General features: G+C 38.4%; 1 protein-coding gene across 1 annotated transcript; it reads right to left on the reverse strand.

Annotated features, from left to right (window-relative positions):
- Positions 1 to 245: 245 nt before the first annotated feature.
- On the reverse strand, positions 246 to 24,863 carry ALG5 (ALG5 dolichyl-phosphate beta-glucosyltransferase). Its single transcript, XM_075199010.1, has 10 exons — positions 24,671 to 24,863; positions 23,080 to 23,251; positions 20,163 to 20,209; positions 19,322 to 19,390; positions 17,760 to 17,852; positions 16,829 to 16,942; positions 16,023 to 16,082; positions 14,876 to 15,027; positions 2,329 to 2,414; positions 246 to 774 (listed from the first exon to the last, which is right to left on the reverse strand). Exons 1-10 carry the CDS (start codon positions 24,734 to 24,736, stop codon positions 659 to 661), a joined length of 975 nt encoding a protein of 324 aa, XP_075055111.1. The 5' UTR covers positions 24,737 to 24,863; the 3' UTR covers positions 246 to 658.
- Positions 24,864 to 25,224: the final 361 nt, after the last annotated feature.

Consider the following 25,224-nt stretch of genomic DNA (forward strand, 5'->3'; position numbering starts at 1 on the left):
CAGTTGCTGAATGTGGGAGACTTGCCTGCTCTCCTGGGACCCCATGAGACCGACCCGAATTTCCTGAGTCTCCCGCACAATCCGGGACAGTTGGCAAGTATGCAATATATTAAAGGCCACATAAAAAAGCAGAAACATACGTTGCAAAACAACAGTAGTCTATTTCTACTTATTTTATGCACTTAAGAGCGTGCAGCCTAAAACGCTGTTAATAAGCTGTAGAAGTGATCAATGAATTGCACATATATGTAAAAGGAAACTTTTATTATGGGTTTATATTTTTTATACATAATATACAGAGTAGTTTCCATTCTGAATAAAAAAAAACAAAAACCCCAGTCATTTGAAGATATTTATACCATATTTTACCGGACTCCATATACTAGTCTACAGACTTGCCTTAAATAAAATGTATGGCTAGAATGTATTGGCCTTAAATGAACAGTTTCTTTACCGACAAACAGAATGTATCCACAGTAACAGGGATTCAAGGCCAGTTGTAAAACTGCAATACCATCACTACCACCAAAGATTGTGTCTGTACACTAGAAAACATAGCATGTAGTTGCAGATCCGTGCAGGATCTAGTGAAAAATCACCATGCTTCACACCAAGCAAACTCCATGTTTCCATATGTACAGTAATACAGTAATAAAACCTAATTTAATTTGCCAGTTATATCTAACTTCCAGACACCAGTTAGATAACGTAAACGTATAAAAAGGAGATCTCGTCCCATCTGCAACCAGCTCCAGAAAGGCACCAGCTTAGACCCTGCATATGAAACAATAATGAATAAAATTACAAACAAAATACACAAAATGCATAAGTACCAAGTATAAAGAAAAGGGAATGGTTCCAATATTCCAGCAGACTTATAGGGGGGGAATTCAATTGTCCGCGGGTTAGAGCGCGGAAAAACTAATACCGTTGATACGGTAATCTCTCCCGAGCTGTGAGCTGAATTACCGTAGCAGGATTACCGTAATAACGGTAATCCTGCGCAGACCGCGGGATTCCCGGCAATCCCGCAGACAATTGAATATGCCCCATAGAGTTGCAAAATGAAACTTTTGAATGATATATTTATTCAATAAATATAAATAAATAACTTTTACATGGTCACTGAAGTTAAAGGGGAGAAAATACAAACTCCACACAGATAGGGGCTTGGTTGGAATAGAACCCCTGACTGAATTGCTTTGAGACAGCAATGCTAACCACTGTGCAGGCCTTATGAACATCACAAAGTTAATGTATATTTATTTGGAATTTATTTATGGAAGAAGAATTTATTTTTGTTGCCCAGGGATACAACACAAAACTGCTCTCTGGGTACAACTGTATCCAATGCAGAGAGCAGAAGAGGGAATGCTTGATGATATAAATACATGGCTGGAAAGCCCAGAATACAGCTATAACTGTGAAGCTATGCATTAGTAAACATTGCAGAAGGTCATATACAAGCCAATAAATGAAGGCACACAGATGTGAAGGTGGAAAACCCCTTTTAATATAATGTTTGCAGAGGATTATACTTCAAATTAAATAAATATCACACTATTCTATTACTGGAATACGTCTAACTAAAAATAATCAAAATGTTGGCCACAAGGAAAAACTAACATCTCTAAACATGTTTTACTACTATCTTAAAGCTATTTTTTTATAGAGTTACAGTTTTCGCTGACATTTTGATTGACCATTAATAAGACATTTTTTAAGCAACACATTTTTACAATGGGCTCATTTACGTAAAATAAAGGTCATTATAAAACCTTTGAGTTCTACCTCACTTTTTGTAGAGGAACACCCCAAGAGCATTAAAGAAAATGTGTAAGCATCATAGAAATGTTTGTACTGTATAGGGGAGAGCATTCTGGACCAGGCTGGGCAATGAATGCGAAGCACTGGGTAAGTTTTGGGCAATAAATGTAACACCATTAAATATAAAACAATCAGTATTCATGTAGTGCTGGTCCCTCTCTCTGCCTGCAGCTCCCTGTAGTATATCAGACAAGAATTTGTTAGATCTAGCTGTGTTTTAGGGATAACGTTTGAAGAAAATCTGACCATGTGTTTTAAGTTATGCTGCAGGGTAATGGTCTCTCACTAGGTAATCTTACAAAGTTAATGTTGGTGTTTTGTTCCGTTAAGTATACTGCAACATACAAAGAAAATAAAATGATGAGCAGATACAGATACTATGATAAACTGGTGGTGATCATGTAATATAAAAAAGGTCTCCTTTGCCTTTAGGAAAGTGATATGCAATAATCCACTGAACCAAATAAAGAGTATCGGTGTGCACCTAAACCTACAACTTACCTTCAATCTCTGTCCAGTTTACTGCCACTTCTGCGATGGGGATCTGTAGGCACTGAGCTATATATAGAAGTTCCACATCAAATGCCCTGCGTAAACAGGAGACACAGTATATTGATTTGTGCTGTACAAAAACCACTGCAGCTGTTATCATAGCTATATGCTAATGCATTTAGGAAATTAGGTTGTTATTCTCCTTATAAAAGCAAGGTTGTAAAACAAAATATAAAAAAATATCAGTACAGCGCCATGCTCTTCATATCTATATAAATGTCACCTTAATCAAAAGTACGGACGGAAATGCTTCGATCAGGTGCCGTCTTCTGAAAAGAAAACAAATACACACACACTGCAGTCCTAAGATCGTTAACATAAGCATTTGTCCGGCTGAAAATGTAAACGCAGAAATCCACATTTCGCGTACGACCTGCACAAATACTAACACCTTTCACAACTTTGTGGACATGTACGGATCAAGTTTGATTACGTAACAGCTTTGACGTGTACTCCAGATCTCCTAAACTCAAGGGTAACAATGGACATATATGCTACAATTTTTCATGTTCTAGAATGAACGATTGGCTTTACATACAACTGCATAGATTTTTAATTAAGGCACACATGTGATGGAATTTTTGAAACACAATCGGATATTTGAAAATGATCATATTAAGATCAAACATTTTATTACATCTTTGAAGTGTGTATTCTAATCATGCCTCAAACATCTCTAAAGATATTAAAATAGGGCTATCAACACAATTCCAGATATTATAAAAAAAAAGCATACATATAAAACAGTACAAGTACATATAAGAGTGTATATATATATATATATATATATATATATATATATATATATATATATATATATATATATATATATATATATATATATTTTTACTGAGATGCGAGACAGAGGACAGAGAATGCCTGCTCGTGAGAGGGGAATGCTGAGGGGAGAGAGGGAGAGGGAGACACATACACACACAGACACACTAAGGTCAATTTTGATAGCAGCTAATTAACCTACCAGTATATGTTTTTGGAATGTGGGAGGAAACCGGAGCACCCGGAGGAAACCCACGCAAACACAGAGAGAACATACAAACTCCACACATATAAGGCCATGGTCGAGAATTGAACTCATGACCCCAGTGCTGTGAGGCAGAAGTGCTAACCACTTAGCCACCGTGCTACCCTAGAGACAGATGGGGAAGACGTCTATTTGAAAGTAATTAACTCACAGACCATTTCTGAGCCACACTTGCACTTTCTGCTATAATGTGAAATGAATTGTTGGGGGCGGAAGAGAGTGAGACACAGAGCTCATGTGATCATTCTGAGCCAAAGTGCTCAAAGCTGGTAGACGTTCTACAGTGATCAGGTGACAGAAATACTCTTAGTAAAGCGAGCGCTCTACTGCCACTACATGGGATATGCATACACTCGATAACACTCATCAATGAAGATGCAGCCATGTATAAAAGGGGTTTAATGTATGATTGTAACACAGAATAAAATCTAACAAGTTTATGTGTTATATATTAACATATCTGTTTAATTTGCACATAGGAAACCGGTCCATTTTAATACAGTGACGGCCTTGGAAGACCCCAGTAAAATTATACTGGCAAGTTCAAAGTTTTACAATTTTCGTTATAATCCTCTCTAAGAGGTTCCGAGTGGTTCCTTCAAATATACATTCTGTAGGATCTCTCTTTCCATGGCACATTCTATATAAATTATATATTTGCAAATTTCTTTATGCAATGCATTTTAGGTTTAGTGATGGGTTATTTAGAATTGGTTTACAAATAGGATTTTACTTGCAATAGATGGATTTGAAGGCATAACAAAGCACAAAAGGTAATTTATTCTTTTGTTCAGCTATAGAACAGACTACAGTCGGAAACGTTAATTTAGTTTTCAGTGAATGCCCCAGGAAAAAAGCATAAACAAATGAATGGCTGAAATATAAAAAGAGAGATCAATAACGGACAATGATCTTTTAACCGCCATTGAGAGCAGAATTCAATTTGACATCTATCCTGTCACATGCAATAGATAATTTTTGCTTGCCAACTAGGGAAAAGACAATCCTTATAAAGCGACCTATGAATCAGTATCTTGGAATGTCATTGTGATTGGAGAAGTTTTATGGAAAAAAGAAAACTACTGGTTTTTTTTTATGTAGTGTTGGGGAATATACACAAAAGTGTTACCCAAATTTAGAGTTCATGTCTTGCTTTCAAACTTATAAGCATGCAAACCAATCTGCCAATTGAGCAGAAAAAAAAGATACAGTAGTGCAGTCTGATCATGGACATGCTCAATAGCTATAGTATGTGCTATTAACATCACTACTTGCAAACGGCCTATATTTCAGGTAGATTGCTAGTTACAACTGTGCAATGATGTGTTGTCAGCACAATAAAGACATGGCGACTGAATCACTGAAAACGTCTGGGACCACTAACACATTCGGGAACACTTAAGATCTGACTACTGTCATGATTAGCCCCCTTTCCCTTAAAACTCTTGCAGACAAATGCAAGGAGTTAGGTAACCAATGCTAGAAAGAAATAAAGCAAAAACAATAATGCTGGTGCCTCCTAAATGCGACTGGTGGGCTCCTAGATTCTGAATTACTTTGTCCACCCCTGCCTTAAAGCTGACTTACTGGAGCTCTGCTCTTAATCTGATGTAAACCTTCATTCAGGCTTGTTCAGTTCCTAGATGAGAAGAATTCTTTTAAAACTACATTCTCTGCAAGTTCTGTAATAGACACACTCTGGAATTAGCCCTTGTCCTCACCGTAGTCCTAGTATCGATCAGATTACCTAATTTGCCAGTTAGTGCCAGGTATTCCATGTCGGATAAAAATTAAAATACAGTACAAGGCTGCATTTACCATACAGGCAAAGTGCCGGTGGATCAGAGAAAGGACTTCATGTTCTTGTTATTTTTGGTGAGGTTCACGATCTATGTAAGGTGAAATCATAGTGCAGATATGTTGGATGGAGCAATTACTAATTTAATTTCTTCACAATAATGTTCTACGGGTGGACAGAGAACTTTTTATCTTGAATATTGTGGAAAAGAAAGGAAACATCCATCCTACAACGTTGGACCATTGAGCGTAATTAATCTAACTAACCTATGGATCTACTGCATGGTGTAAAGGGACATTTTCACTCTATAGGGGATGTGTGTTCCATGTCAAATATAATTTTAGCATGATTCCCATAAACCATATAGGAACACATAAAAGGGATAATTGTGTACCTGAAATTCTCCTCTAGCAAAAGAATAGTGTGTATGGAGGAGGTCTTAAACATACGCAAGATTGAGACAGCAATGTTTACTCAAAGATCGCAAGTCATCTTCTGGAGACAGAAACATTGTTAATATTTAGAAAATACCCACACATGCTAATCCCTGGAAAGGGGAATGTTAACAATCTGCTAGTAAAGATAAAAATAAATCTGTGAGGTTACAGCTGCGTGTGCGGTGTTCCTGGCTGCACGAATACCCACCCTTTAATTCTGGTTTAGAAGACCTATAGCTCTAAGCTGCTGTGGGACTACAAGTCTCAGAATACAAAATTGCAATTGATGTTGTTCAAATATTTGAGGAAATGCCTCATGTGACTGACAATAGTCCAAAAAGTACAATATTACTGCAAATTGTTCTTCATAAGAACAAATTGCATAAAGTGCTTTTAAGAACCCCCCCCCCCAAAAAAAACCACCTCTCCAATTCCTGTTACTCTACGGCAACGTTTTCCGAACTGTACTTGGCAACCAGGCCATGTTATTGTCAACATGTGCCGTTTCTGTTTTACTCTAATTGCATTGAGAACATGTTATGTTTGCCACGGTATCCTAGGGTAACATCATTTTACAGCTGTCTGGCTGCTAAGGCAACCTCAGAACAGTCGAGCAGATGGCACTATGATTGCACTGCAGCGAATCCTGCAGATGGGAATCGGCAGTAGCATTCCAATTGGCTCCTTATAGGCCAGAGTTTCCTGTGTCTTACCAATGGTTATAGTCGCAGCCACGCAACAGAACTCTTTTGACCATGCTCAGCCTGTTTGCTGCCTGCCTTGACCATTGTTCTGGAAACTGACCACCACTAGACCTTTGTCTGTCCGGACACTGGCTCCGGATTATGACCTTCATTGGACCTCTTATTGGTGAATTTGGATTCTCCTCTTACTCTGTAGTCTTGCTGGACTTATCTTGGTGTGCAACACTTTTGGAGTGGGTGGTAGGGACCCTTATGAAAGGGCTTACCTGGGGCGTCTGCGCTTTGTTTCGTTGTTATGAGGGTTGGTGCTGCCTTGACGGATGTTCCGGGTGTTCCAGTTCCGAACACTTTTGCCTATTCTGTTCAATTTAGTCTTTTTGAAGCGAATGACTGATAGCAGAAAACAATAGCTTGCACTCAGCTGCACTTCTGACAGTGTATGGGAACTTTTAAGAGTATATTTGTGAAACGTACTAGCAACTCCACTTATATTGTAGGTTTCGCAGTCTTGATCCTAGGAACAAATGTTTCTTAGATTATATGACAACAGCACTCAGTAACTTCATATTACTGTAACATATAATCTGGTAAGGTTTGAGCTGGATTCCAGGTATTCAGAAAGCCAGGCAGTTTTAATAAAATGCTTCCTGGCACATCTACCCATATTATTAAAAACAGTCTTACCCGACAAGAAGGGAAAAACAATTACAAGAGCAGGCGGTCAGTACTGTTAATGGACATATACTCTATTAAAGACCTACTGCAGTCAGGTGAATCCTGTGCGCGAAGTAGTGAGTGTAAGTAGGGAATACAGATTAGAATTAGTTCAGAGATGGGGAAATCCTTTACAATAAAATGCCAGTATGATTACACCTTGTAGAAAATCTGAAGATCATAAACCCCAGAATACGGGCCAGCTTCCTGTCAGTCTCTGTTTCTGCAGGTGTGAGGTGATGTTATGAAAGAGACTTGGGGGTATATTTACTAAACTGTGGGTTTGAAAAAGTGGAGATGTTACCTATAGCAACCAGATTCTAACTTTCATTTATTTAGTGCATTCTACAAAATGACAGCTAGAATCTGATTGGTTGCTATAGGCAACATCTCCACTTTTACAAGCCCGCAGTTTAGTAAATATAGCCCTTGGAAATTAAAACACCACATACTAACACGCAGCATTACATAGTGCATATTTCCCAAATACGAGGTTTCATAGTGAGAATTTCAGAGAAACAGGTAATAAAACTGGTGGTTTGGACAACAGCTACACAGTGGGGGGAATTGTTTGTCATTTGTTTATACAGAATAGCATCTGGGAACAAAAAGAAGTTCAATTAAACTGTTTTAACTGGAAGACTTTACTTTTGTACAGGTAAACTGATAGGTAGTTTGGCAAGAGTGGTGTCAAAATACATCAGGCGTTCATAAGAGCAACCATGAAGCTTTGGAACAAAGCGAACTGCTCAACAACCAGGATTTTCTGAATTGCAGGACAAAATTTTTTTTTTTTTTTAAAACAGGCCAAGGCAATTACTCAAAATGCAAAACCTGAACTGTGAATTATCTGGGAGTCCTTGTCCTTAGATAAAACTTCGGCATGCCCTGTAGATTACATCAGATTAAGGCATCCTGTGTTTGGACGAGCAACAGTGTCTACCAGTAGCATTTACTGCCAACACCATATTATTAAATATTTAAGACCATCTGTTCAGCCTATTTACATTTTTATACTTATAAGGATCCTAGAAAGAAGGAGAAACATAAGACACTGACATGCAGTGCTATTAGATAGATTAGTGGTTTTGCTATTGTTATGAGCACATAACACTGCAGTGATGGAAGCATATGTTAGGTATGATCCCAAATGAGGGGAGAAATAAAATACTTTATAATAAGAGATGTGGATAACATCGTATAAATCCAGTTACAAGAGACAATGGAAACCAGTAGTATATATTTAAGACACTATAATATTGTAGAATGAAAGAAAAGTATTTAAACTAAACAATTGTGAAGCAGTAGAAAAATCTGACACCATCTGTGCAATAGATATCCTGAATAAGAGTTTTTTTTAAATGAATTAGGATCATTGTATTTATACCATGGTAGGAATACTGTGTGTCCTATCTACAAAGCACTCAAGTACATTGTATTCTTATTGTAGAACATGACACAATGTTAGGATCACTAAAAAAACAAAAATAACAAAAAGTTGATCTAAGAAGGAAAAAGATAGTGGAAATAGTAACATTACTAGATAAGATTATAGCTCCGATGGGCGACTTGTATTATCAACTCTGGTTTTGTTTAATTGAAAATGACAGAGGTAACAGGACCCATCCCAGGAATTGAGACTCTGTATTCATCAGGGTTTGACATCTGTCGAATCGTGTCCATTTAGGAAATGGAATTTAAAATCATCTAAGCACCAATGGTGTAGAATCTTAAGACCCAAGGGGGATTTATTTAACATCATTTTACCAATGGTAATGGACAACATGCATTTGATTTAAAGGGACCTACGAATATGGATCAAAACACTACAATTACTAATACGATAATGAGAGTAATGTGTTACTTTGGTGTTTTGAGTTGTTGCCATTAAGTCCATTTGTGATACTCCAAATCTTTTTGTTACCTGTAGAACCAATTCTATTTTCAGGCTCCATTCGCCTGTAAGAATCTGATGCGTCTGCCAGTTTGTTGTCAATGCTCACTATGTGCAGGGCTGCCAGGGATTGCAGGTTGTTTTCTGCCCATGCAAGGTTTGGTATTACTTCTGCCACAATAGCCATACTCTTGGTGTCTCCTTGTCAGTTTATAAAAACTACCACTGTGCAGTTGTCAGAGAAGATCTTTAAATGTTTGTTCTGCAACTGCAGCTAGAAATGTATTGCTCACCATGCTGGTCTTGCTCCTCGGTGTTTGCATGCATCTCTTTTCTTTCTGTGACCATGTACCATGTATTACTGCAGTTGGAAGAGGATTTCCTCAACTGCTAGAGCTTCAATCTGTGGTCATCACTGTCCGTTATGGCTCAGATAATGGAATTCCCTTGTTTTTTAGTGTTGGACTTTACCACCTACTTCCTGGATTGTAATACCATTGGTTGAGCACTTACTTGAGACTTCTCATGTGTAATCTTGCCCATGGCAGGACTATTATATGATTACCTGAATTTGATTTAGGGATGTTTCATCAAATTCTTATAGATGACAGCTGTTGTCACTGAACTTGGTTAAGGTCAACTTCTGGAGTCTGTCCTCTGGATATATACAAAAAAGGACAAAGTCTCTATATCAAGCTCTTAGATGTTGTAGCTGTTAGGAGAGTATTAAATGACTCTTGTCCCCATGTATTATCCAACCATGCTTATGTAACAGACTAATTAATCTGTCTCTGCTGCCTTGAGGGCTGTGTTCTGACTACCCTTCTACCAAGATGTTATATAGGCATGGGAATACTGCAATCCCCTGGTATCTGAGAAACAACAATACTACCAATACCTTAGAAAATATTCTGGGGTTTGTAGATAGGCTAAACAGTTGGCATGTAAACTGGAATTGCTTGAACGAAGAAAAAGAGGAGCAACATCTTGTTGAGCTATGGGGATATGCCAATATGAATCTTGTAGATATATAGAGGTCATAAAATACTCTTTCCTGATAGCATATAGAATGGAGTTGACAGATTCCATGTGGAAATGTTTTGTTCCTACAAAATGATTGAGTCTTAAGTCTAAAGCTGGGCACACACTACAGAAATTTCGACCAACTTTTTATGCAGAGCAATTTTACATGCGATCGGTCCATGGACTGCATACACACTAGCCTTGTTTAGGACGATAAAGGGAAGAGGGAAGAGGGAACAGGGAAGAGCGGAAGTCCCTTTAGCGACTTTTTACAGCCATGTTGTCTTGAGCAATGACTGTAATTTCATACTCACTGTTGTGGTTCGGTCGGAAGTTTATACACACTAAACAGCGGGAAACGAGATTGGAACAAAAATATTAAACGGTACGACCAACCAAATGAGGCGATAATCGTCCATTTGGGCAGACTTTCGACCATCGTGTCACTGCACACACTGACCCGAGTTTTGAACGAGCGGTCCTATGTCGCTGTTTTATTGGGCGAAAACAGTGTGGTTTGTACCCAGCTTAACACAGTTTGAAAGCATCCAGAATGTTTCTCTACCAGGAATATATTGGAGTTAAAGCCGGTGCCTTCCTGTATTGTAGGAATCAAAGTCATAACTTGCTTCTACTTGAATGTTTTCAGAGTATCACATAATGATTTTATTTGTGCTGGGGTTCAAAATTTCACAAATAAATTCACACGAGTACTACAGGAAATTCTATTATGTACCCCTTTATCTACAATATCCTGAACCCATTGTGTATTTCTGGAGCGCCTTCCTTCTTTACCTCTGAAGGTACGAAGATGAGGTTTGGCTTGTGGTCCTTCCATATCGTCTGGATTATTGCCTGCCTGGGCGATATGTCCTGGCTTCTTTAAACTGTTGATTTAATGAAAAAGGATCATCTTCTATCCATTGGTAGGCAATGTATTTTCCTTCTGTGACCTTTGTAAATCATTATATTTAAAATTATTTCCAAAGAGGAGAACACCTTTGAGGAGAAATGCTGTTAATCTGTTTTTTTGATTGATTGTGTGCTGTCCAAGGGCAAAGCCAAAGTGTTCTTGTGGCTACTAATGTTGAGGATATACTCTAGCTGAAAACATAATTGTATAAAAGGATGCTTTACACATGAAATCAATAACTTTCTTCATGATATCCAGATTTTTCCGCAGACTGTTTGCTTACCTTCCCTTGCAGATCTTCATATAAAATCAAAATTCTGAATGCCTGGGACACTGAGACCATCTCTATTCCTGCTTTAGCCACTGTTCCTGAAGATGCATAAAGTTTCCTGAAACATTTCTCTATCTTTGTGTCCATAGGGATTCTCAGAAGCCCCATCTTCTAAAGGTATAGCCATTTTAGCAGATAGGTGAGCGACTTCAGCATCAACCTTTGGGACAGAGTCCCACCTAGTGATTTCCTCCTTCTGAAAAGAGATGTCCTCCAATATTTTGACATTTGTTTGTCTCTTTTCCTGTTGTTCCCATTCTTTATTCAGGATTTCTTTGATCACCGTATGTACTATAAATATTCCGCATCTGTGGTGTTTATCGCCACAAAAATGTGACTTGTAAGGTTGCTGGGGTTGGTATGTCTTGTACTCCCATAGTCCTATTAATAGGTTTAAATTAAAGTATCCACTATTACAGTACTAAACAATCTTGGTTGCACCCTGATATTTCCCTCTTCCCTAAAGATTCCTCAGCATGAGCTTCTACAGATTAAAGTAAGAGCTCCTGTATGCTGTCCAGTTCCATACGCATTTGTGACATGGATCTTTTAACACCTTGGTTAGCCTGGAGCTCCTACTTTGACACAAAATGCATCCAATTAATTCTTTAAACTGTTCTGAGGGTTGTATCTTCTCTATGTGGTATACAATTCATAAACAGGGCTTCTTTAAATCAATTAAATGGCTTCTTTATAGGGCTTGTCACAGGCTCCACATATTCTGTTACGAGTTGTACTGGTCTTCTTCCCCTCTACAAGAGTACTGAAAATGGGGACTGTAAGAATTTCTACCCAATTCGAATCCATAATATAAAGAAACGCCCCTTAGCTAGGAGCTTACCTAGAACGAGTGTCTTTAGGCTTCTTTGGGCAGATTCCAGGAACCATTCTGCAAGCTGTGTACTCAGGCTTAGCTGTGCTATGTTCCTAGTCAGGCGGACACAGGTTCCAAACACTGATGGCACCGTTGCCCCCAGAAGTGGCGTCAGATGCTCCCAGTCGAGCTACCTGATGATGTTGGGCTGAAGCCCTCTCATGCCGCTGGAACCCAAGACTGCTTCCAGACCAAAAGATGGTGGGATTGCTGCCTGTGGAACATCCTCTGTTTCAGTGGGCCTATCAAATCTGGTGCGACAGCAGAATCCTCCAGTTTCCATCGGGAATATTTAGGTAATCCCGTTAAACGAAAAACAATAAAAACGGTATTTACACTACCACTGCCTTACTCCGCTATAAAGAGACAGGAAACAGACATGCGACTCCTCCATCCTCAACTTTTTTTTCCACAGTCACTACTGAGCTGGATAGGGATATCTCATCCGTGATGGCTGCCATAGAGTAGGAGGAGGAAATATGCTTGTTTTATTTATTCATCTACATATGCTGTTATGACTGTCCTTTCATAAAGTAATTGTAATGAGAAAGGGTGGCAGATATTATATTTTCTGTGAACACACAAAGAAGATACCAATGTAAGTCCCTTTAACTGTCTTTTTTGCATCCAATAAAGTAGAACACAAACTTATTGTCATTATTTTATGGTATTCATATTAGTCTTTATTTACAAGGCGCCACAAAATTTCCGCAGCGCCGTACAGAGACAGACATAAGATCATACAGGTTGGAAACAGTACCGAACATTAAACAAATACTACCAGGACTTCAAACACTCCAAAAATAGATTGCATAGTAAAGTAGAAGCAGAAAAATAGGTAGAGAAGCAAGAGAACGAGGGAAGAGGGCCCTGCTCATAAGAGCTTACATCCTAGAGGGAGGGCAAACAGACAGGAGGCACAAAGGGAGTTAGAGGAGGCAATCAAGCGCAACAGAGGAAGGGGAAGGTGTTCAAGCATGGATAGAAGATTAGGTGGATGGTTGGTAGGCTTTGAGGAAAAGATGAGGGGACAGTCGAATGGAGCAAGGGAGACCGTTCTAATGAAGAGGGGCAGACCGAGAGAAGTCTTGGATTCTGGAGTGGGATGAGGTGATCAGGGTGAAGGAGAGGCGATGGTCATAGGCTAACCGTAGGGAACGGGATAGAGTGTGAATGGAAAGGAGGTTAGAAATGTAAGGAGCAGTGGAGTGGGAAAGGACCTTGTAGGCGAATGTGAGGAGTTTGAAAAGGATTGTGTAGGGGAAGGGGAGTCAGTGAAGGGAAAGGCAGAGAAGGGAGGCAGAAGATGAGTCTCACAGCCGTATTGAGTATAGACCTGGGGGGGGGGGAAAGCGAGGTGGGAGAGGGCAAGGCCATTGAGAAGGCGGCTACAGTAATCAATATGGGAAATGATGAGAGCATGGATGACGGTTTTCGTAACATCCTGGGATAGGAAGCGTTGGATGCAGGCAATGTTATGGGGTGGGAAATGACAGGATTGGGCGAGAGATTAAATGGGGGTAAAAGAGAAGAAAAAGTTGAGGGTGACGCCCAGGCAGCTGAGTTAGGGAACAGATGAGATGGTGGTGTTGACAGTGATAGAGAGATCGAGATGGGATGAAGATCTAGAAGGAGGGAAGACGATGAGTTCAGTTTTGGCAATGTTGATTTTGAGAAAACGTAAAGACATCCAAGAGGAGATGGCAGAAAGGCAGTCAGATACACGAGAGAGAGAAGGGAGGGGGAGAGGAGATGTAGAGTTGAAGGTCATCAGCATACAGATGATATTGGAGACCGAATTAGGTGATGAGATCACCCAGGGGAGGTAGTGTACAGCGAGAAAAATAGAGGGCCAAGAACCGAGCCCTGAGGAACACCTACAGGCAGGGCAGCGGGGGGCGAACCAGAACTGGATGCAGAGAAGGAGCGGTTGGCGAGGTAAGAGGAGAACCAAGCCAGGACAGAGCCAGAGAGACCAAGAGAGAGAGGAGGGTTTGCAACAGGAGGAGGTGGTCAACAGTGTCGAAGACCACAGAGAGGTCCAGCAGGATGAGCAAGGAGAAGTGACCCTTAGATTTGGCTGAGAGAAGGGCAGTTTCAGTGGAGTGGAGGGGGCGGAAGCCAGATTGGAGAGGGGAGAAGAGATTATTATAATGATCAAAATATAATTTTGATTATTATATTATTCATATAATAATCAAAAAGATAAAACAGAATCAGGACAATAGTGCTACTTCATCACCATTTATTTATATAACACCACTAATTCCGCAGCGCTGTACAGAGACCTCACTCACATCCGTCCCTGCTCCATTGGAGCTTACAGTCTAAATTTCCTAACACACACAATGACACATTACTACTAGACATTGTACTATCCTTTATTTTTACCTACCAGAAAGCAAAAAGAAAGATATACATATACATATATATATCACTAGGAGGCTTCATAATAGTAAAATCCTTCCATTCATCATAACACGAATTCTCATCAAGACCCATGAAAATATGTGATATATTTGATAAGTATTTAGGCTGCTTTCTTAATATATTATTATTATATCTTTTACATTTAATTAACTGTAAATAAAGATCATGCGCTATATCTATTAGGATTGCCACTACTATAAAATAGTATAGAACAAATGGCACAAGAGAACACCTTCAGGGCTTTGTGACACACACCGGATCGCAAAATACTAACCACATCCATTCAATAGAAATCCTGGGATTCCGTAACAAATCCTATTAAATGTGAGAACTCACCAACGATCAACATGAAGAGCTGTGAATGTGCGAGCGGCAGCTTCCCTTGTAAACAGCTTGAACCCGCATTGTGTATCTTTAACCCGCCGGACACACAGAAACCAGACGAGGAAATGGAAGCCGTACATGAGAAAGGTTCTGAAGACAGAGCGCTGAGAAACAAATGTGGACAAGATTACAGGCTTCAGACATCTCAGAGTATATAGTGTGCAATGGAAATTCTATATACAGAACAATTAAACAAAAAGGCGCAACCTTTAAGTCTAGGGGCTAGATTTACTAAAGGGCAGTGTGGGCAAACCGCTGGTTTGTGGCTATTTTTAACTGCCGAATTTACTAAAGGCCAAACTGCCGTTAAAACAGCCAGAATTTACATTTTTCAAAACCACCACTTTATAATCCGCCATCCCGATTTTAACAATGATGACCATGCAAACAGCCAGATTTACTAAGCTGGGGTATTCAAAACGGCCGCAAAGCAGCCATCCAAACGGCCAAAATGAAAGAGGTGGTTGTGATTGGCGAGATTGCTTAAACTGCTGCTGTTTGAGCTACTTTGCCATTCATAAGAGGAAGCATCAACCATATATAAATTATTGAGGCAATCATTATTTATTTATTATGGTGCAAAATTAATTTATAATTTACTTATGAGGAAATGTTTTTTTAAAATTTTTTAGGGGGGTGAAATTATTGCATTATTATATTAATCTGCCACTACGTAATGCCAAATTGTGCAATCAAAACAATAATATTCACCATTAGCAATCACTTAATATTATTAATAATATTATATTTGTTGCACAGCAGAAGCAAGCGCATGTCAAGAGGTGCGTAGTAGTTTTGTAATTTTTAGAAATCCCCTTCCAAACTGTGAGGAACAATTTTTTTCCCCCCAATAATACATTGTACAGTTCATACAAACTGCAGCAAGCTACTGGGTGATACAGAATATAATAACCATACAGAACTTAACACTGCACAATACACACCTGTATGGTACATTCAAAATCACGTACCACTAACAGATTCTCCCTTCCATGTAACATTACAGAATCCCTATCCAACAGGAAGACAAGTGATTTGTAGCACACAAGAGAGATAGAAACGGGTTCAGTTAGAAATTTGATAGTGCCTAGTAATTTACCTTTGCTATTGATTCCTCCTTCAGATGAGCGCGTGACCCGCATGATATCGCCATACTATCCTAATGTGAGAGACAGGAGCATCATATTATTACATAGAAATGGCATTACACCTGTCAGAGGTTTAGAAATAAAAAAATAAAATAAAAAGTAAAAGTGTACGTGGTACAAACAGAAGTAATGTGTAAACCTATAAAACAGTGACGTTTAAAAACAAAACAACACAATCTCAAATCATGTGGAAACATGGAAAAAAATAAATAAAAGACTAAACTAAAGACTTCAACATGAGATGTACTAGATGTAGAGGTTATGTGCTTTAATCTTTAATTAATTAGTAGTGGAGTAATATGGTGTACATAAGAGAGTCACATGATGCTCTAGACCCTGAACCTCTGAGAATGGTCAGAAGCGGTCATGTGCTTCCAGTGTTTGCCTCTTTTTTGAACATCTGAAATGCACATAGGCTAAAAAATACATGTTAAGTTGGGTGTTTTTATGGACAGCGCTACATGGTATTTTCTATATGGTTTGCAGTCTGTCCAACAGGATCCAGGAGAACTAACACAAGCAGAGGTGCAGCCTGTGCATGTTTATTAATACGATGAAATTATTTTGCTGTGTTATTACTGGATGCCTCATCATAATTCCTCTTTTTTTTTTCCTAAGGCCTTTATTGGGTACCAAATTAGTATAAAATGAAATGAACTATGAAAAACACAAACTTAATATGTTATTTTCCTTGGAAAGTTTATCTTACTAGGACAGTTTTAGCAGAATCTAGAGGCGCAGCAAAGGAATGACTCACCGGCCACGGCTTTAAACTGTTAAGTCCGACTTCCACATTTTCTAGGTCTGCAAATTTGGTAGCTCCATCAGCATCAGCCATTAAGATGGTTTTGCCCCGAGATACGAGAACTCCCTGCAAATCCAGAACATTTAGAATAGGAGAAATGAAATATGACTGCTCATATAAGACTGTGCCTATAATCAATTTAAAGCATCAATCCCATGAAAAAAAAAATGGTGTGTTTTATGCAGTGGTGGAAATGGGGATGTCTACTGAGTTATGCTATACCACCACTTCTCCTACTACCTTCATTACAACACTATTAAACTTCATTCACTTACATTCCCATTACATTTTTCATACCACCATTTCTAAATTTCCACTTCAACCACTGGTTTTATATTGAAAAAATAAAATAAAATAAATAAAATAATTCACTGTGGAAAGCTAGAAGCAGAAGTTTGGTAATAAACATTTTTACTTTGTATGTTTTGTCAGGCTGCTGTTATCGATTTATAGTTTTGCACAGTCGCAAGTGATTACCATGGCAACCACAGTCACATTTTAAATTTCCATAAAATATACACAAAAAATATATGTGACTGAGCAGAGGAATGTTTTCTGTGCAATATTGGTAATACTGCTAAGGCTTAATAACACTGCTGCATTGTGGCTAAGTAACAATGTAGTAAATTTTAAAGGGAACAGTTTTTCACATATAGAATTGTGCAATAAAAACCCACACAAACTGGAAACAAGGATTACAAAAACTACTTATTGTAAAGAAGATCCATGTCATTGAGGAGAACAAGGTGCTTAAAATAAAAAGGACAGTAGGAGGCTGCAAAGGTATTAATAAGCAGTACTACAAACTGCCCAAACAACGCCCACTGCTGTGTCTAAATGTGCATTTTATTTAAAATTGTGAAAATATTAAAGATTTGCCTACCATCCGTACAGCTCCCCCTTTGCCACGATTCTTCACTAGTGTTAGTACCCGAACTTTATCACTTCCATATCTACTGGCATATTTCAAGGCGACCTATACAAAACAAGAGATTCGGAGGACTTGCTAAACACATTTATTTTCCATTTTAAAACGGTGTAGGATAAGTTCCATACAGTACAGACAAAGCAAAGAAATTTACACACTCTAAATAAATTTATATTATGTACGTTTCTATTGTACCTATTCTACATCAAACTAATGAACCCTAAATTAAACCATCATAATAAGACAGGGCATACTAATGATTGTAGCTCCAATATAGGTCAACTGGCTCTGCTGTGGTTATATAATGATTTGCATTCTTTCAAGCTGCTATATGTATTGTATTATGAAAAGTTTCTGATATGCAGAATAGCTCCATTGACAAATGACTTTAGAAACATCTTAACCATGTTGCTACTAATGCTAGGAACATTTTAATTCTAATCATCCTAAAACAAAGGCTATACAACAAAGGCCCTCTATCGCTATATTTCTGCCCCCAGGTCAGCCGTTGTGTACCCTACCCCTCTTCAAAGCCACGAGAGTTATGACTTGACACATTTTTGGTTGATTTAAAGTTTACAAAATTAAGGCTGTAGAGAGAAATGTCTATTTAATCATGCAAACAACTGCAACGCAAACTCTTCAAGCAAGCAAGACAAGGGATATGACAATTGTATTTACATTGTTTGTACTTTAAAACTTTCCTGTGGATTAAAAAAAACAAAAAACAAAAAACAGAAAAATCAAACAAACCACCCCCCCACCCACAAAACAAACACACAATCACAGTAACATCAACTATTAAAAGTGTCTGTGGGATATTAAAGTTATCTGGATACATGAAAGGCACCCACTGTGTGGCCTGAACCAATAATGCAGAATAATAAATAATAATATCACTAAAGCACTTCATCCATAAAGCATTGGTTACTAGTCAATGGATAGGGTATAAGACGGAATTGGACCTGTCTAGCATCCTTATACAAGACCCATGTACGATGGTGTATTACATGCCTGACTGACCGAGGAATCACGCCCATGCAGAAACATCTTTAAATATTAATTATATTAAAATTAAATATTACATTAAATATGCTTCGTATCCGTCACTTTCTCAAGTGTAGTAACTAGATGGGAAAACTTATTTAAGCTCTTTATGTGATTATTTATAAAAGTCTGAGCTTACAAACAGTATAGTGTTGTACAAAAATGAGCAATTAGTTTCAGCACTTCCTACACTGTGTGTGACTGATAGCGCTCATACAATAACCATGTATTGTGCCTCTACTCCAGAAAGCAGTGCATGCTGGGAGTTTGCCGGCAGCCACTTATGGAAGCAGTGTATCGCTTACCGCATTTCACAAATGATAATCAAGTGTTTCAAGGGGCAATAACGTAGTGCTAAAAACTCTTATTGTCCAAAAAAGAGCCACATACCTGTTTTAAATAAATATTTTTTAGGCCATATCACATTTGAAAATACTATGCCATACATTACAAAGAACAATTTATCTTACCTCTGTTGTTTTATCAGAACTTCCATCATCTACAACGATGACCTCATATTTGAACAATGGACGTTGTTTCTGTGTAACGAAAACATCAAAATAAAACAGTGACAATTAATTCAGTTCTGGATGTCCCAGTAAGTCAAGATATGGGATATTTGCAGGACACAAAGCTGATCATACACAGGTAGTTTTAATCCTTAAGCCCATTGTAGAATAATGAAGTGCATTCAAGCAATAATTGCATACACATGCAGAGACCCAATACTCATTTTTGCCTGACCAAAAGCTGAATGACCAAGACGTTAACTTGAATTTCAGCCAACCCAACAAGAGGTCAGCTCAATTTTGGTATAAAACAACCCAAATGACAAACTGGATCTGCCTCTATGTGGGCAGCTTAGCTTCTCACTCCCTTTAAACACCTCTTTCCTCCTACTCAGTCCAGGTCAGTCTGCGCTGCTGGAATGCAGGAAGAACCAAAGCACAGTCTCTGTCTGTGACCATCGTACAGCCTCCATTTACCATACACACTGAAAGCTGCAAGTGACACTGAGGTGGGACTGTAGGGAATACAGCCGCAGAAGAGAGACCATATGGAGGAAGAGACCAGACATAGAAGCGGTACGTGAATTTTTTTTTTAATTAAAATAAATAAATATATGGGGATTTCATGCAAAAATATACAGGGGGTGGCAAAGGTGCACGATCACACCTCAATCATAGTGAAAGTGATAACCAAAATGGATGATGCTCACGCCTCATGAAAAAGAGGAAACTATAGTACTACATATTTTATATTAACTGTTACAAAAAGTAAAGTTTTGGATTTTGTTTTTTAAACCCTTACCTGTCGTGTTTCAAGAAATTCCAACGCCTCATCCATCATAACCGGTACTGAAAGTAGAAGAAATAATAACGTCAATCTGACATAGTAACTCATGCACTAGTAGGTGACCATTTATACACCTCTATGTATTGTGTAACAACCCATCACGATCTGCAGTTTTAGTCATATGGGCCACAAAAACATTAAGTTGATTAGTTAACGCAATAAGAAAAAACATTCAGCATTATCATGTGTAAATACAAACTTTACTTATCAAAGGAAAACGTAGATACAATCCATGCCGAGAGTTTAAATTTGGAATAAAAACTAAATACAATTAATTCAATAGATTAAAAATAAAAGTAAATCCACTATTACACATAAAGGTATAAAAACACACATGAAGTCTGTTAAATACTATATAAACTACAAACATAAAATTAATTAAAAGTAGTTTGGAGTGACTAGCAAGACCCGCGTCCAATGATAGAAAAAACATAATCAAAGTATTACTTGCCTAATAGTAGCAATTATACCAGTTTACTGCATACCTATCATTGAACAAATTGAAACATATGGCAATCACTTTTAAAAGTAAAAAGATAAAATAAAACAATGCCGTCAAAAAAAGATTTGGAACCCGAAAGGACGTTGATAATATTGGTATAATCCAGAAATGTTATTGTGGTGCCTAAGAAGAGGATAAAATAAGCATTTGAAGCTAGTCTAACAGACACCAAACACAAAATAAAGAGATACTAAAGCTCAAAAGAAAAGAAAAGATTAGAGTCAGTAAAACAAGGTGATAAAATGTTTTTTGGTTTTTTTTTTTGGGACACATTGTTAAACCGCTGGGGAATATGCTGACACTATATAAAAAAGAAAAAAAAAAGGTTAATATTATTAATAATAGTAAATTAGTGAAAGGAAAAGAACAAATCCAAGAATACCAAGGTTAAAAATAAGAATGTGGGTATATTGAAGGTGACAGAGAAGTTACAGACAGCCTAATCAACTAATTTTGTTCCATATTTGCTGTTGAAAATTCAATTGAGGTCACCTGCACTAGTAGGGATAGATACACTACAGCAATGTAGACACAAATATAATAACTGTAGGAGAGGGGTTATTTCAGCTTTCTCTAGAATCAGATTAGTCAGTCGGCCATACAAGGGTATTAAAAGAATTATAGTGATCACATTGGATCTGTGGGTATATCTTATTTATATATGACACGTTATCCTATAGTGAATTAAGTGAGACACTGAAAATACTTTGATTCAACCTAAATATAGTGGGATGAATAAGGGTTTGGCTAAGGACAGGAGGTCAGCGATATAAGCAAGGTGCAGGCTGGTACCTTAGGGACCAGTGTTGGGCGATTTATTCAATTGTGCTATTGCTGGTGGCCTACAAGAGGATACATGACTTTATGTAGATGATACAAAGGTCTGGAACAGGACTGACACCCCAAGAGGGGTGAAATAAATGCTTAGTGATTTAGGGAAAATAGAGGAGTGGATTAATGTGTAGAATCGTAAATACGTCAAAGTGTAAAATAATGCATGTGGGGCACAAAAATCCAAAAGGACACATCTCTAAAAATACATTAATAAAATGTGTTTCATAATAACTCTTAATAGGAAAGACATGAAGAGCTGAACGTGTCTCGCTCAGAGCAGAGAAGGGACAGAGGGGATATGGCAGAATCCATTAAATATAGGAAAAGAATTAATAGGGGTCAGGAAGGCATTATTTTTAAAAATTAAAAGGATTTATAAAACAAATGAACACAATTTGTAATTGTAGGGAAGGAGGCTGAAAGATAACAAACGGGTGATAACAAAACACAAACAAATACTCCAAAACAACAGGCTAGATAATGTGTAGGTTATGTTCTGATGGCAAATTCTAGGTTATTGCAAAGCATATAACTTGAAAAACAGACACCGTTACTGAGAAGCTAGATTCATGCCCTGGAACATTTCATATGAAAGTAAATATTACTATTTCTGCAGCCAATGCCAGGGGAGCTGATGAACTGAGGTTATAAACTCACTGAGCACGTCATATGATTATCTTCCCTCCAATAGTGTTTCATCACATCTATTGCATAAAACTGAAAACTCCAGCGGTATGTCTTGCTCCAGCTATAGGTCTTGTCTAACTGCAGATTACTAGTGATGTCCATTTTCCAATACTCCCCCATCTTATATATAAAAATCATTGGTCTGTTTGTTTATTTGTCAGTCCGGTTATGCATTCGAACACCTCTGCACCGACTGGAATGAAACCCACGCTTGGTGGTCCAGTTGGATCTTTTGGCCAGGTTGTAGAGGGGTTAGGGTCCCGGTTGGAACTCCTGTTGCTGTACGTTGGGCAGAACTTTGTGACATTTTCATCCAAGTCCATCCAGTGGAAGGCCCAGAACAGGCTCCCTGTTTCAGAGTGGCAACACTGGATCCCAGAAGATATACTAGGGGGTTGAGGTCCCAGTCGGACCCCCCATTGGTGTATGGTGGGTAGAACCTTGACACAGGGAGCCTGTTCTAAGCCAAGAAGATATCTTAGCTGCTAATAATTTTTAAAAGTAGACAGATACACACAACTCATTGATAAATTAATAACTTAAAGATTTAAACAGGGGCAACACTGGGTACTACAGCTAGTATAGTATAAAATCAAACAACTTACCTATTACCATCATTGTCTAAAACACAAATGTAGCAAATGTTTTCAGGCTGATCATGACAACTCTGCCACTATAAGCATACTTACTATATAGATGTGTGCAAGCTGTTAACTGCACTTTAGGCTCCCTGTAATAGGAAAAATGCTTACCCCAGAAATACAGCTTTATTTCAAATGAGATATATATATATATATATATATTTGTGAATGTTATTTATATAAAGTGATTAGCGCTTGTCACACTTACACCGTTCTTCTTCATTGTATGCAGGAACTACAACAGACAGGTCTTTCTCGGGGTGGTCATGGATACTGGGGAAAGGCTTCTTTTCTCCTTGACTGGAAACAAATAACTTTTCGGCTTCATGTCGATACAGATTTGGCATTTTCTTGGCAGTTACATGCGCTACAACTGCAATCTGGGGATGAATTGTTCAGACATTACATTATGCGTATGCATTTCACATAAAAAGCCGTTGATAATATAGACTTCTAATCAAAAGGATGTAACACCATGTTTCAGACCATACAATTTGTTTTATTTTACTAATAGTCAGCTTACTGATTTATTCATGTTCAAACACATCTACTGTAGCGAAAATGAAATTTGCAAACTGTTTGGAGAAATATGCATAGAGTACAATATAGTCTATAAAACACACTTTAATGTTATTAAAACTGATTAATGAATAATCTGACTATATAAAAGGACAATAGGTGACACTCAAAAGTGCATCTACTCTGCAAATAGTCAGTATACTGTTTCTTTTAAAGACCATGGGGTAAATGTATAAATCTCCGGTTTTGTCAACTTGCGGGAGTTCGGCGAGATGACAGCTTAAATTTAAAGCGGCGCTGCCTTGTAAAGGGAAACTTGACAAACATCTATACAAACCAAAAGCACAATAATTCTCACAGCCTTTCAGGATTGTTAGGATGTTCTGGAAGAACCAGCAATTAACATTGAGAATTTAAATTAAATGGTCACGGCGTCTTCAATATGGTGAGCATGCTCCCACTTATTTAACAGAGCATGATAAAAGACATAGAAGGTCAATTTAAAACCATACATGGACAACTTACAAGTGAGGAGTGTGCCATGACAGCATATCTCAATACAATCTAGTCTAGCCGAGTCTTAGATAATATACAATAACAAGCCTTTAATATTAAAATCAAATCAATCTAAATATAGTTTTCTGGGGGATGACAGGTCAGCTTAGAGTCACAATTACCATTTTGATGCTGAATGTCTAAAATTTTTATTATTATTAATTTTTATTTATAGGGCGCCACAAAGTATCCGTAGCGCCGTACAGGGACAGACGACGACACAGTACAAGGTGAAACAGCACAGTACAAGTAACAGTAAGCACTATAACTCTGGGGGCTCAAGGCACTGCTAGATAGAGAGAGAGGGGAAAAGTCAGTACAAATCATTATTTATAGTATGCTGAACTGAACATATAAAACCTGAATTAAGCAGACAGTCACTGGCTGTAAATATGATAAATAACATCATAAAACATCTAGTAGATGCCAGCAATGGTAAAACACAGAATGAATAGCATCAACCAGCAGAAACTAAGGAACTGTCTGAGTGATGCTGAGATCTTAGCCATAGAAACTTAGATCATGAACGTATATCCCTATTAATATTGAAGATTATTGATATAGACTGATCCTATGCTGGTTATGTGCAGGGTGCTATGTGCAGGGTGCTATGTACTATGTGCAGGGTGCTATGTACTATGTGCAGGGTGCTATGTACTATGTGCAGGGTGCTATGTGCTGGGTGCTATGTATTATGTGCAGGGTGCTATGTGTCCTGTACTCACCAGCACCAGTGTAAGAGCTGCCAGTGCAGCCAGCAGCTGGACGAGATCACACAGACAGACGTGCATGGTGTCCCCCGCATCCCGGTCCCGCTGCAGCAGAGTGAGAGCTGTCAGCACTGGACACAGACTTCCGGGACACCGCACACACAGACCGCATCTGCCGGAACCTATAACACTCCTACACCTATGCGGAAGTGATAGGTTCCCATCTGTCAGACACACTCTGATCCAAGAGGGGTCTCTCCCTGACCGGCTCACCCGCGCAGGATCTGAGCAGCGCCACCGTGTGCCCGCAAGGTGTATAGCCGGCCCTGCAATCTGCCACTTTACATTCAGCCAAGTGCTGCTCCTGTGCACAGAAAAGGTGTTTAACCGTAAGGCATCTATCTGTACAGGCAGCAGACTGTTTGTAGTTATAATGTGATGACACTATTGGTATTCTATAGTGCACAGGATACCATTCAGTATAGTACTGTACTTTATTGTGTTACAATGCAATGCAAATGTGTGCAGTAGTTTGTGTGAAGGGAGGAGTTGCAGCTTCAGATAGATGA

The sequence above is a fragment of the Mixophyes fleayi genome, chromosome 2 (genome assembly GCF_038048845.1).
Source record: "Mixophyes fleayi isolate aMixFle1 chromosome 2, aMixFle1.hap1, whole genome shotgun sequence".
NCBI classification, from domain to species: domain Eukaryota; kingdom Metazoa; phylum Chordata; class Amphibia; order Anura; family Limnodynastidae; genus Mixophyes; species Mixophyes fleayi.

Bases quoted from the DNA above. Each gene is read 5' to 3' on its own strand.
- ALG5 (XM_075199010.1), bottom strand. From the start codon at position 24,736: ATGCACGTCTGTCTGTGTGATCTCGTCCAGCTGCTGGCTGCACTGGCA. The intron at 16,943-17,759 runs GTAGGCAAATCT...CTGGATTTGCAG, and splicing joins AAGGGGGAGCTGTACGGATG to GGAGTTCTCGTATCTCGGGG. The intron at 16,083-16,828 runs GTGAGTCATTCC...CTCTCACATTAG, and splicing joins ACAGTTTAAAGCCGTGGCCG to GATAGTATGGCGATATCATG.